Source organism: Balaenoptera ricei, chromosome 2 (genome assembly GCF_028023285.1).
Source record: "Balaenoptera ricei isolate mBalRic1 chromosome 2, mBalRic1.hap2, whole genome shotgun sequence".
NCBI lineage: Eukaryota > Metazoa > Chordata > Mammalia > Artiodactyla > Balaenopteridae > Balaenoptera > Balaenoptera ricei.
In genome coordinates, this window is record NC_082640.1 from 35,460,972 (window position 1) to 35,474,298 (window position 13,327).

Genomic DNA, 13,327 nt, shown 5'->3' on the forward strand with positions numbered 1-13,327 from the left:
GTGTTGGGGCAACATGATAAAGGCGGTGAGCAGTATGAGTGCAATGAGCACTTTTCCTGGGTAAGCAATATGAATGGAAGCCACACTTCCAGGGAAGCAGCATGGGGTGTGTGTGTGGAGGGGGGTTTGGAACACAGGGCAGGAAACCATGTTGCCTAGAACAGAGTTTAGTGCTAGCTTACAGTGGAGGTCAGGGAAAAGAATTAAGCAGATGTAAAGGCAGAATATGAAGGATCTTGATTCGGGGCAGAAAGTTTATATCCCAATGTAGGTTCTTAGGCAGAGAAGGAGCAGCAAGAAAGTCACAGCCTTCTAAGAGCAGAACTGGTAAGACAGAGTATTAGATTTAGTGCTCGTTTGTAAGTGGGCAGTGGCAGCAATAGTTAAAACCATTTAATGTCCACTTGTTTACTCCTCAACCCCAGAATCAACAAAACCAGTTCTTACTTTGTACATATTATAGGAAGCACTTGAAGGACAACAAGAATTTGACGCTTACCCAGCAAGTGGAGGATGGATGATGCCATCGCCTTTCCAAGAGCATTGGTGGCTGTACAGACGTAGGTTCCTTCACTTTCAAGGGAAACATTCTGCAACAACAGGGATCCATTGAAAAGCAAGGAAATATTGTCACTCAGAGATCCTCCTTTCTTCAACCAAGTTATATTAGGTTGAGGGACACCTTTGGAAGAAAAACAAATATGACAAAGGCAAATTCCTTTAAGAACAGGGCCACAGGACCATATGCAAATACCATTTAGCATTTTGACCACAAGTCAGGAAATGGGTTTAATCCCATGTAATAGGAAAAACGGCTCTTTCTATTTCTATAGCTTCTCTATGGCAGGTGGGGGATGCTGCTGAAGCAAAGGGCTTTGGTCTACTGAGCACCGGGTTGGTTTATGTATATAAGTCAAGGAATAGGAGCCAAAGAGGGTGGGCTTGCTCTGTATTGGGAAGGGAGAGAAATTTTGAAGTTGAGTGGGGGTAACGGGAGAGTGGTTGGAAGAGAGGAGCTGATCAAGCCGGATGAATATGGAGGCAGAGACACAGAGAGGAATTCCTAGCAGTGGGTTGTCACAAAGAAGCCTTTTGGAAACAAAAATATCGAATATGGATGTTTAAGTGGTTTGCTGTGCAAAAGGTAATGCAATGTTCCTCCCTTCAGGCGGAATACAAAATCTTTAGGGAAGTAGATTTTGTTCATCCATGCTTTTGTGAAAGAGGATAATTTCAGGGAACAAAAAGAAGTGTTGCATTTTAAGTTTGGGTCAACGTAGGGGTGAGCAGACTGTAAGCGACATCTCTGGACACAGAGAGGAGCGTGAGGAACTGAAAGAATTTCTTCCCCCACATCTTGAGAAGTCTTAGCAGTTTGCTGGGCTGTGGGACGTGAAACTAAGAGGAATCTCATTTCATTCTTAAGAGCTGGGGCAGCCTCCGGTGATCCAGCAGGGTTACTGGTTTTGAGGATGTCCTTTCTTCCTGCAATGCTCTGGCTAGAGAGGCTATGGCAGAAATGGCAAGGCTTTCTGACAAGAAAGACATGTCATCGCTCTAGTCATGACATCTGCAATGCACCTTACAAGAGGCAAAACACATGCTCCATGAACACTGAGACACGTTGATTCTCACGGTTATTCCCAACTCCTGGGAAGCAGTCATTGTTAGCTCTGTTTACAGCTGAGGAAGCTGGTCAAGTCAAAACTAGCTCAGAACCTAAAAACACAGAGCAGTGCTAATCACAAGTGCATATATATAGTTTTGTAGTTTCTTCTACAAATATAAACACATGGAGAGGTTAAACTTTCCTAAGGTCAACAGCTAGTAAACACTGGATCTGAGATCCACACCCACGCAGTTTACTCCAGAACTTACCTTTTAACCACAATGTAGGTAGGTCTTGTATATTTCTTGATAGATTTATTCCTAGGCATCTCATACTTTTTATGGCCATAGTAAGCAGGCTCTTTTAAAATATATTTTAGAGTTGTTTATTCCTGACAATTAGAAAAGCAATGAACACTCACGTCTTTATCTTGTATCTAATCATCTTACCAAAGTTTATTATTTTGAATAGTTTTCAAATGATTTTGTTGTTTTTTTACAGGTAAACGATCACATCACTTACATGTAATGACAATTTTATCTCTTTTTTCCTATATTTATACCTATAATTTCTATTAACTATTGCACTGTATTAGCTAATGTCTCTAGAACAATGCTGAATCGTGTTACACCTGGCAAATTTGTCTTGTTGCCAGCTTTAAAGGGAACATTACTAATGTTTCATCCTTAAGCATGTTGTTTGCTTTTGTTTTCTGTTAGCTGTTGTCAAATCAAAGAAATTTCCTTCTGTTTCTAACTCACGTGGAAATTTCTAAACCTTTGAGCTAATATTTAGTTTATTTTAATTGGTTTTTAAAAAATAAAAGTATTTAAAGTTATTAATTTTCCTTTGAGTACAGCTTCGACTATATATCTTATATTTTGAGATGAAATAAACCATTACCATTATTTCACTCGTTCAAAAATGTTTACAAAGTGCTTATTGTATGTGAGACTTTATGCTGGTGCTAAGGATATGTGAACTAAGTTTCCTTAAGAAACTTGATTTTAGAAGCCTTAATTTTGTGGTCCTCTAGGATCTTACAATGAATATTGTCAACAAATGGGGTAGGCTTAACCTGTCTGATTCTCGAGTGCCTTCTCCAAGCTCCCTGAGAAGTCCCAGCCTTAATTTTTAAATTTTAATTCCCTCCTTTGGAGGGAAACAGATGATTGCAAGAAAAGGACATGAGGGCTTATGATAAACGTAAACACTGGATGCCACTGGCACGTAAAAGCTGTATTTAATGCAGACTGGAGAGAGGGGAAAGATTCCCACATGAAGGAACATCTAAGCTAATACTTTAGGACAAGTAGAAACACGTCAGGTGAAGGGGGTGGATGTGGCGGTGAGACTGTTTTAGGTAGAGGGAACAGCGTGCAAAAAGGCACAGAGACGAAGGAAAATATAGTGCATTTGGGGAATCATAAACTGTTTTTTTATGACTGGAGCTTAAAGTACATGGAGTAGGAGTGAGGAGAGATGACTACAGAGGTCAGCAAGTACTCATAAAATGAAAATTTATTATCCACAGTAAGGAGTTTGGTGGCAGTTATCCTAAAGGAAATAGGAAATAGATTCATTCTTTTAAGCAGTGGTTAAAACTATCAGATTGCTGCTTCAGAAACATCGTTCTGGATGTGAGGTAAAACGGGGACGAGGGAGGCAAGGGTCAGTAGGACCACTTAGGTGGTTACGGAAGCAATCGAGGTGAGACGCAAAGGGTGCTGAAACAATGGTGGGAGCAAGGGATCTGGAGAGAATAGATTCACTTAGTAAACATTAAAGAAGAAAAATCAGTAGGATTTGGTGACTGATGTTCTACGCGGGAGTGAAGGAGAAAAAGGATTTAAGGATGACATGCAGATAGAGGGTGGTGCCATTCATTGAAACAGGGAAAATAAGAGGAAGAGCAGACCTGCATGATAAATTCTTATAAGCATGTTGCGGCCTGAGAGGCAGGCGTCGAATTTAACACATACTCCTAGGAGCCTGCGGGAACACTCCGGGGACGAGGACCGGTGGGCGCCATTGTCATGCTCTCCCTCTGCTGTGCTCCAGAGCTTCAGAATCTCCCAGAAGAGGGCTTTTACACAAGTCTGCCCTGAGTTTTGTGGCTGCCAGCTGCGGATGCCTCTGGCTTGCCCGGCTCTGGAGGACAGGGGAGCCTGTGTTCCTGGTCCCTTGAGACCGTAATAATTAGTGTCACCCAGAAAAGAGCTCATACACCTACCTAGCACCCTGATTTTTGTGATTGCTGTCAGGGGACACCTCTGTATCACGTGGCTCTGGTGGCCAATGGGGCTTATACGTGTGGGTCCCACAGGATGGTGACCAATGGAGAAAGAGTTCTTAAACAGCTACCACCCCCCAGGGCACAGCAAGAGGCCACAGACCCAGGTGCTCCTTCTTTCTGTGAAGGAGGCCTATTAGCTAAGCATCATGACTGCGCCCGAGGGGCAGGCTTCTGATTAAACATGCATCTTGGGGGTGACTGTGATCCCTCCCAGAGGCCTCTGAAGGTGGGAGCTGTCTTCATGCTCACCCTCGGCCATGCTCCAGGGCGCCAGTGTTTCCTGCAGGCAAGCTTTATGTGCATCCAGTGCCCTGGTTTTTACCTCTGGTGTCCTGTTTTTTTATTTTTATTTTTTATTTTATATTGGAGTATAGTTGATTCACGATGTTGTGATAGTTTCGGGTGTACAGCAAAGTGATTCAGTTATACATACACGTGTATCTATTCTTTTTCAAATTCTTCTCCCATTTAGGTTATTAAAGAATACTGAGCAGAATTCCCTGTGCTATACAGTAGGTCCTTGTGGGTTGTCCATTTAAAATATAGCAGTGTGTACCTGTCAATCCCAAACTCTCAATCTATCCCTCCCCCCAACCACGCTTTCCCCAGGCTAACCATAAGTTCATTCTCTAAGTCTGTGACTCTGTTTCTGTTTTGTAAGTCAGTTCATTTGTATCTGGTACCCTGGTTTTCGTGGCTGCCACCCAAGGGATGTTCCTTGATCTGGTGGCTCTGGTGGCCAGGGGTTGAAGGGGTGGGTGTAGGGTTGGGGGGGGTGGAGGGGTGGGAGGGTAGGGAGGAGGCGGGGGGTGGCGGCTTGCATTCCTGGGTCCCACAGGACTGTGGCAATCAGAGAGGTAGTTCTTGGCAGGCTACCACCGCCAGGGCACCGCACAGACAACGGACTGAAACACACCCTCAGTCTTTCTATGAAGGAGGTCTCTTTGCTTGTCCTGGAGCTTTGGCCTGAGGGGCTGGCTTCAGGTCTGGCTCACATTTAGTGGCTTATGGAGCTGCTTTCAAGGAATGTAGGCTGTAGAATGTAGCGCCCCTTGGCACTCTCCCTCCGCCTCACGCCAGCTCACAGCTATCACCCAGAAAAGGAAGTTACACACTCATTTGGAGCCCTGATTTCGGCAGCTGCCACCCAGGGGACCCCTCCAAATCTTCTGACGCTGGTGGGCATCAGGGATTACACGTACAGTCCCACAGGACTGTATATATCTGCATACTTAAAGGAAAAACTGATCCTGAGTGTCTAGCTTGCAGTCAGCCTGAATCTAGGTTCTGAGAGCCTCCCGTTTGAGACACTGACAGGTCTTAGCACATCCTCAACTATGAGGAGTTATTAAATACATACAGTAAGTCCCCTACATACAAACCTTCAAGTTGCGAACTTTCAAAGATGCAAACGTGCGTTCGCATGTCCAGTCACATAAGTTAGTAGATGTGTCTAGAGAACATTGACACATTGCATGCATCTTCTACAAGTGGTTGTGTTTTTGTGTACTTTACTGTACAGTACTGTATAGAGGACAGTAGTACAGTATCTTTATTTCAAGCCCAGGATGTCTGGAAGCAAGCGTAAAAGCAGCAGTGATATAGCTGGTACTTTTCAAGGTAATGTACTGTAAGATTAAAAATGTTTTCTTTACTTTTTGTGTTCGTTTTTTATGTATTATTTGTGTGAAAAGTATTATAAACCTATTACAGTACAGTACTATATAGCCGATTGTCTTAGTTGGGTACCTAGGCTAACTTTGTTGGACTTGCCAACAAATTAAACTTACGAACGCGCTCTTGGAACGGAACTCGTTCATATGCAGGGGACTTACTGTAGTAGGTTGCTTGGACAAGCACAAAGGTTAGAGAGACAACCAGGAGCTGAAGCAGAGCTCAATGACAATGTTCATCTCCTTCATGAGGCTACTCCTTCAAAACTGAGTAAGCTTGTTGCTTCATCTCTATAGAAGCCAACACAGAGACATAGAGTGGTTGAATGGATGAAAAAACAAGACCCATCCACATGCTGCCTACAAGAGACTCCCTTTAGATGTAAGGATACACACAGACTGAAAGTGAAGGGATGCAAAAAGATATCCCATGCAACTAGAAGTTAATTTCACGAGGAAACCTGGAAAATCACACAGATGTGGAGATTGAAAAACATGCTACTGAACAACCAATGGATCATCTTGCTTTTCTAGATTTTCTTGGGGACATAGCACATACACTACCTAAGATTGACCTTGGTAATACAGTGGATGCTCTCCTGTGCTTCTTGAGTGCTAGTTCAATGCCATTTTTACTGCCTAACCTCAGCATTCTGACTCAGAGCTCTAATGAGCAGAAATTCCTCCTGGTCCCATCTAGATAGATCCCAACCAGCATCTCTGCTCCCAGTGCTGACTATACTTGGTATCTCTTTTACACACTTTATTTTTATTTCAAAGGGTAACATTAGGAAGAGCAAATCAGGTCTCCCTCTTTTCTGCCTAAAGACCACAGAAGTAAATCTGTGGTTTCCTGAAAGCCTCAGACCATACTGCTCAAAAATGTCAAGAGTAAAGATGAGAGACTAGGTTAAATTTCTCTTGGGGGCTTCCCTGGTGGCGCAGTGGTTGAGAATCTGCCTGCCAATGCAGGGGACACTGGTTCGAGCCCTGGTCCGGGAAGATCCCACATGCCGCGGAGCAAATGGGCCCGTGAGCCACAATTATTGAGCCTGTGCATCTGGAGCCTGTGCTCTGCAACAAGAGAGGCCGCGATAGTGAGAGGCCCGCGCACCGCGATGAAGAGTGTCCCCCGCTTGTCACAACTAGAGAAAGCCCTCGCACAGAAACGAAGATCCAACACAGCCATAAATAAATAAATAAATAAATAAATAAATAAATAAATAAAATTTAAAAAAAAACACATTACTTAAAAAAAAACAAAAAAAAGTAAAAAAAAAAAATTTCTCTTGGGATTCCTTTCAGCTGAAAGATATGTGTGAGATAAATTCATCCATTCATCTATCCACCCACCTGTCACTTTATATATTTATTCAACTCACTTTTATTATGTACCTCCTATGACCAGCACTCTTCTTGAGCATTATTACTGCATTAATCTCTCACCTCTCCAGTAGATCATGAGGATAGCGCCTGGCAAAGGGTAGACAAATGAATATTTGCTGAATGCATAAATGAGTGAACTGGGGAACGGACCTACCAGAAGAAAATTATATCCCAAAGATACGTCAGCATGACTTCCTGGTTATTCACCCCAGTGTTCTCTTCCAAATGGCAAAGATAAAATGCTGACTCTATTTTTAAAAATCTTCGTAAATTCAGATGCTATTATTTTGGAATCTGTGGTAATTTAGAAAAGGGTGGTATTAACTGGGAGGAAAATAACCTCCACAAATATTTTGAGGCAAAAAATGTGAAACATTTCAGAAATCCCTTCAAACACTTAACTAGCCTCCGTATATGTGAATTTAAATTGTTATTTATTAATTAAAGGGATTCCTTTAAGACCTCTGCTAAGTCATTCTCTCTTGAGTAACTGAACATTTTTTAAAGCAACACTAAGTTTGAAAATATTTTACAATTTAAGGATATTCAGATTTATCTCCTCCAACTAGTCCCAATTAAGGGGAGTTTTCTCAAATTATAAAACCTCTTACAGTGAGAGACCCTGAAGCACTTCACACGTATTGGCTTATTCATTATGCCTCTATCATAAGAAGCATGCAAGCAACAGTGCTGTGAATTCTAAATTGAAAAGGGGTGCACTAAAGCCCTTCAGCGAGGTAGAACAAGCCACGCGGGGTCCTCGGGGAAGAGCACTCCAGGCAGAGAGAACAGCTCACGCTTCAGCCCTGAAGCAGGGTTTTTACCATGGCGTCCCTGAACCTCATGTAGGTCCATAGACGGAATTCAGGGGTTTGTGACCTTTCCACTTACTCCAGCTGAGATTTAGCATTTCTATCAACTATGAACATAAGCAACAAACCAAGGTAGCAGTACCATGGACGCTGCAGCCAATGGAAATCACAGATATTTTCATATCACATTATAATTCTTACAGATATCTCACAATATCTTTTATACCATCACTACTTCAAAACTATGGTATTTATTGGACGAATGTTAGCTTTTCAGTTGAATGCATTAGTAAAGAAACACATATATTATTAGATCGCATACTTGCTTTATTAATATTGTGATATCTGTATTTTGATTATAATTGGTTTTCTTTAAAATATATAGTCTGCATCTGAAAACATTGTTCTGAGAAGCAGTCCCCTAGGCTTCATCAGACTAGACTTCAGGGCATGCTTCTCTTATTTTGGAAAAAGATAAAAGAACACTGTGGCTGCAGGGATGTGAGCAAGGTCAGAGAAATGGCAGGTCAGGTGCGGGCTCAGATCATAGAGAGCCTTATAGGTCATTGTAAGGCTCTGGATTTTACTCTAAAGGCTTTGAAGAGTTGTGTGTTCTGACTCTTGATTTTAAAGGGTTACTTTGACTGCTACGTTGAGAGTAGATTGTAGAGGGCAAGGGCAGAGACGGAGAGCAGCGAGGAGGCTGTGATTACAATCCAGCCTAGAGATGATGGTGGGTTGGAGCAGCTTGGTAGCAACTGAAGTGGTGAGAAATGTTCAGATTCTGGATATATTTTGAAGGTGGATATATTTTGAAAGATTTCTCTGGGGAATGGGGGATTGATGGATAGAGGGCTATGTCAGAGAGAAATGCAGGTCAAAAATGATGTCAAGATTTTAGGCTCACGCAACTGAAATAAAGGCACTGCCATTCTCTGAGACTCAGAGAAAAACTCCATGAAGAAGCAATTTTGGGAGCAAAACTCAGGCATTCAGTTTTGGATAAGTTAGGTTTGAAACATCTGATATTCACTGGGAGATGCTGAACAGGCACTTGGATCTGTTCACCTAGAGCTTAGAGTAAAGGTCTGGGCTGGAAATACAAATCTAGGAGTTGTCAGCATACAGATGACATTTGAATCCTTGAGCATGAATGAGATTGATGAGGGAGTGAGTACAGCTAGAGAGCAGAAAATGTCTGAGGACTAGTCCTGAGGTACCCTGACTTAGAGATCAGAGATGTGAGGCAAAGCCAGCGGAGGAGGCTGAAAAGGAACAGGTGATATGGTGGGCGTACAACCGGGAGTGTGGTTTCCCAGAAGCTGAGAAGAAAATATTTCACGAAGGAGGGAATAGCAACTGTCAAATGCAATCACTGTCAAAGGGCCAAGTAAAAGGTCTGAGGATTGGCCAATGAATTGGCAATGCACAGACTGACATGGTGGGCCTGTTGGTAACCTTGACGACAGCTCTGAAGGTTGAGTGGTGCGGATAAACTTGGCTGGAGTGAGCTCACGAGAGGATGAGGGGAGATGAAATTGGAGACCGTACAAACTACTCTTGAGGTGTTTTGCTATGATGGAAATCGAGGAATGAGGCAGTAGCTGGAGGGGGGAGTGGAGTCAAGGTCAGCCTATCTAAAGGTGGCTTCACTCACCTGGAATTTGCAAAATCTTCCTAACCCTTCTCCCTGCTCCTACACTGGCCTTCCTTTCACTCTTTGATTCCCTACAGTCTATTTTCAACATGGTAGCCAGAGTGTTTCTCCTAAAACGTAGGTCAGATCATGTCATTCCTCCAATGGCTTCCACCTCATTCAGAATAAAAAACAAAGTGCTTATGATGGCTTATATGGCACTACGTGATCTGCCTCTATCATCTCAAAAAAAATGGAAAACAAACAAGTGCTGAGAGCCAGAGACAGACAGATTCTTGATGAAATCATTTATGTTCCTGAATCCAGATGTGTCCAAAGTTAGCTGCACCCTAGGACTTTTCAGTTTCCAGAGCCAGTAACTTCTCTATTTTTCTTGAGCCAGTTCGAGGTGGTTCTCTCACCCTTGTAACCATGGGCGTCTGGACAAAAAAGGTAGGTATGAAAACAACCCAGATGGCCAAATGGCCAGAGCAGCACGCACCTCTGGGAACAAACTGGCATCATCGTGTTCCAAAAGAACATGTCAGAGATAAGAAGTTTGCAATGAGGAGGGTGAGACCACAGCAGAATATGGCCCGACCTCTTCCTCCTCACTCTACACAACTAACCTGGCCAAGTTCATCAGCTTTTAAGAACACAGTGATAATTCCTATGCTGACAACGCCCACATCCGCCTGTCCAACCTGAACCTGTCCCTCGAGTTCAACACCAACAGCTCCTGGACGTCTCCCATCCACGAGTCCCAAAGGTGCCTCAAACGCAGTTAAGTCCCACAGCAAATTCGTTCTCCCTCTCCTCTTACCTCCCCGTAGGCTTCTTCTGCATCATCATTTCAGCACCACATCTATCCAACCTCCCCACCTCGGAGCCTCAGAGCCACGCTCGGATCTCGCCTCTGCATCCTCCATGTTTCATTTGCCACCAAGTTAGAAAAAAATCACTTCTAACTTAGGATGTTCCTGGATCATCTCCTCTTCTCCATTCTCATGGTCAGTGCTGTGGCTCAGGGCCAGAGTTCCTGCCTTAGTTACTGAAACAACCTCTTAGCTGGATTCCCTACTTCCCAACAATTCTTGTTTTTTTAAAATTTTTATTGGAGTATAGTTGATTTACAACGTTCTGTTAGTTTTAGCTGTACAGCAACGTGAAACAGTTATACATATAGGTATATCCACTCTTCTTTAGATTCTTTTCCCAAATAGGTCATTATAGAGTATTGAGTACCTCCTACACCATTGGTGGGAATGTAAATTGGGACAACCATTATGGAGAACAGTATGGAGGTTCCTTAAAAAACTAATTACAGAACTACTGTATGATCCAGCAATCCCACTCCTGGGCCAACAATTCTTCATGCAAAGTCAGAGGGAGCAAAGTGCTGGGCCCTGACTGCCTTCAGAAGCTCGTGGCCCTGGCATTGTCAGCTCCACATCACTTAGCTCCAGCCACACTCCTAGCCTCACCTTCCAACCCTCCTGCCCGGTCTCTCCTTCCACAGACCTCACACCGTAGCCAATTCCGTGTCCTGCAGCAAGCCTGCCCTTGCATGCCAGCTGTCCTCACTCATGCTCTTCACTCTGGAATGTTCCTACCTTTTCATCTTCATGGGCCTGGTCACACCTCCTGGGACCTCCCACACTGAGCTGCTTGTCTACTCCTCCCAGTTCCTACAGTGTTTTATTCGTGTGCACACTATCGCATTGACCACGTTATGTCATGGTCAGTATTGTGGCTTTCTGGGAGTTCCTTGCTGTCAGCTGGGCTTGTAGGAGGTGCTCAGAAGAGTGTGTCGAATTGAAAGCGTTCAAGGCTCTTTTTGGCTACGGCCATTCTCACTGGTGTGAGGTGATACCTCATTGTAGTTTTGATTTGCATTTCTCTAATAATGTTGAGCAAAATTGGGTCATTTGTAGAGACGTGGATGGACCTAGAGACTGTCATACAGGGTGAAGTAAGTCAGAAAGAGAAAAACAAATATCGTATATTAACGCATATATGTGGAATCTAGAAAAATGGTACCGACGAACCTATGTGTAGGGCAGGAATAGAGATGCAGACATAGAGAATGGACATGCGGACGCGAAGGGGTAAGTGGAGGGGGAGATGAATTAGGAGATTAGGATTGACATATTTACACTACTACCATGTGTAAAACAGATAGCTAGTGGGAAGCTGCTATATAGCACAGGGAGCTCAGCTTGGTGCTCTGTGATGACCTAGATGGGTGGGATGGGGGCGGCTGTGGGAGGGAGGTCCAAGAGGGAGGGGATAGATGTATACATATAGCTGATTCACTTCGGTGTACAGCAGAAACTAACACAACATTGTAAAGCAATTATACTCCAATAATAATAATAAAAAAAAAAACCGTTCAAGGCTCTTGTTATGGACTGGATGTTCATGCTTCATTCCTCCCACCTCCACCACCAAATTCATCTGTTGAAGCCCTAACCGCCCATAGGATGGCATTTGGAAATGGGGCTTTGGGAAGGTAATGAGCTTTAGATGAGTTCATGAGGGTGCATCTCCCATGATGGGATGAGTACCCTTATAAAAAAACAAAAGGAAGATACTGGAGATCTCTCTCTCTTTCCATCATGTGAGGAAACAATGAGAAGATGGCTGTCTGTAAGCCAGGAGGAGTTCTCACCAGACACTGAGCCTTCAGGCACCTTGACCTTGGACTTCCCAGCCTCCAACACTGGGAGAAATAAATGTCTGTTGTTTTAGCCACCCAGTCTATGGTATTTTGGTATAACAGCCTAAGCTAAGGCAGCTGTAGAGGAGGACTTGACTTTGGGGTTGTTGCCTGTCATGGGGCTCACCCCAAGGTCCTCAAGGCCTTAGGAAACAGGTTCTGCTGCATTCACACCCCTGGCTGGCTGAGACCCTAAGGGAAGGACGTCACCTTAGAGCATCTAGCGGGGCGCAGTCTCAATTCCTGCAGTGCCGTCCTGCTCTGGCCGCACCAGCTCGGAGTGACCAGGCTCCTCTGGCTACCCAGGGCTCCTGACAACCTCCAGAGCCTCTCCGCAGTTCAGCCGACCCGAAGTCTGAGCTGCAGGTGATTCCACGAGGGGAATGAGCTCCCGTTTCAGGGTGCTCCCTGAAGACACCCCACCTCAGTCGTTCTGAAACGCAGAGCAGGGGCTGGTGAGGATGGTGGTGTGAACGCTGTGCTCAGGAATTCTGCGGTTCATCTCAGCAGAACTTACCGTTCAGCAGAAATTTTTTAAAAAAGGGAAATCCCCCAGCATGATTTTTTTGGAGTCCATTTTGGTCACTAGTTATTCTGATTCTCTATGACTTCCTAGTTGCTTTCAGTCTCCCATGCCTGTGCTTACATCACTTGGTGTAGGAGACGACACATCTGCCACTCAGACTGTCCCCCCACCAACAATCGCCTACACCTTTATGCAGACAAGAATCCATCCATCCACTGAATGCTCTGGAAGTGCCTACCATGTGCCCGCACTCCTCTAGGTGCTGGGGTCCTAGCTTTGCTGGCATGCTGAACATCAGCTTCTCCCACCGTTAGGCTTTCAGCAGAGTACAAGGAGGGTAAGACTCCTCTCAGGAGTCGGCATCTTTTTTCAGCAATCTAAGGAAACAAACTCTATGGGCCTCTCACTTCGTATGAGGCCTCAGGCAACCATCAGCCAGCGAGTTTCCTCAGGGCTGAGACATGCAGATTGACCTCAGGAACCCCGGAGCAGTGCCTTACACACAGCAGGCGTGTTGAAATAAACTGAATGGAACAAACTACAGGTCAGAGGAATTGTTCTGATCTACAGTATATAACTCTGGTTTTCTTTTTCCTTTCTTTCTTTCTTTTTTTTTTTTAAGCTTTAGAGCTCTTTCATTTCATTTTTAAAAAAATATTTATTTTTAAAA

The 13,327-nt window shown here is 44.0% G+C and overlaps 1 protein-coding gene and 1 long non-coding RNA gene across 7 annotated transcripts in view; one reads left to right on the forward strand and one right to left on the reverse strand.

The window, feature by feature from the left end:
* ADAMTSL3 (ADAMTS like 3) overlaps nt 1–13,327 on the reverse strand; it is a 366,780-nt gene that overhangs the window by 31,684 nt on the left and 321,769 nt on the right. For all 6 annotated transcript variants that reach the window (XM_059912342.1, XM_059912338.1, XM_059912341.1 and 3 more), the window contains exon 24: nt 500–682. In XM_059912342.1, coding sequence (XP_059768325.1) covers nt 500–682 — 183 coding nt within the window. The remainder of the gene's footprint in view (nt 1–499; nt 683–13,327) is intronic.
* Nucleotides 1–13,327, forward strand: part of LOC132359082 (uncharacterized) — a 52,506-nt gene that overhangs the window by 30,072 nt on the left and 9,107 nt on the right. The gene's annotated exons all lie outside the window — the stretch shown is intronic.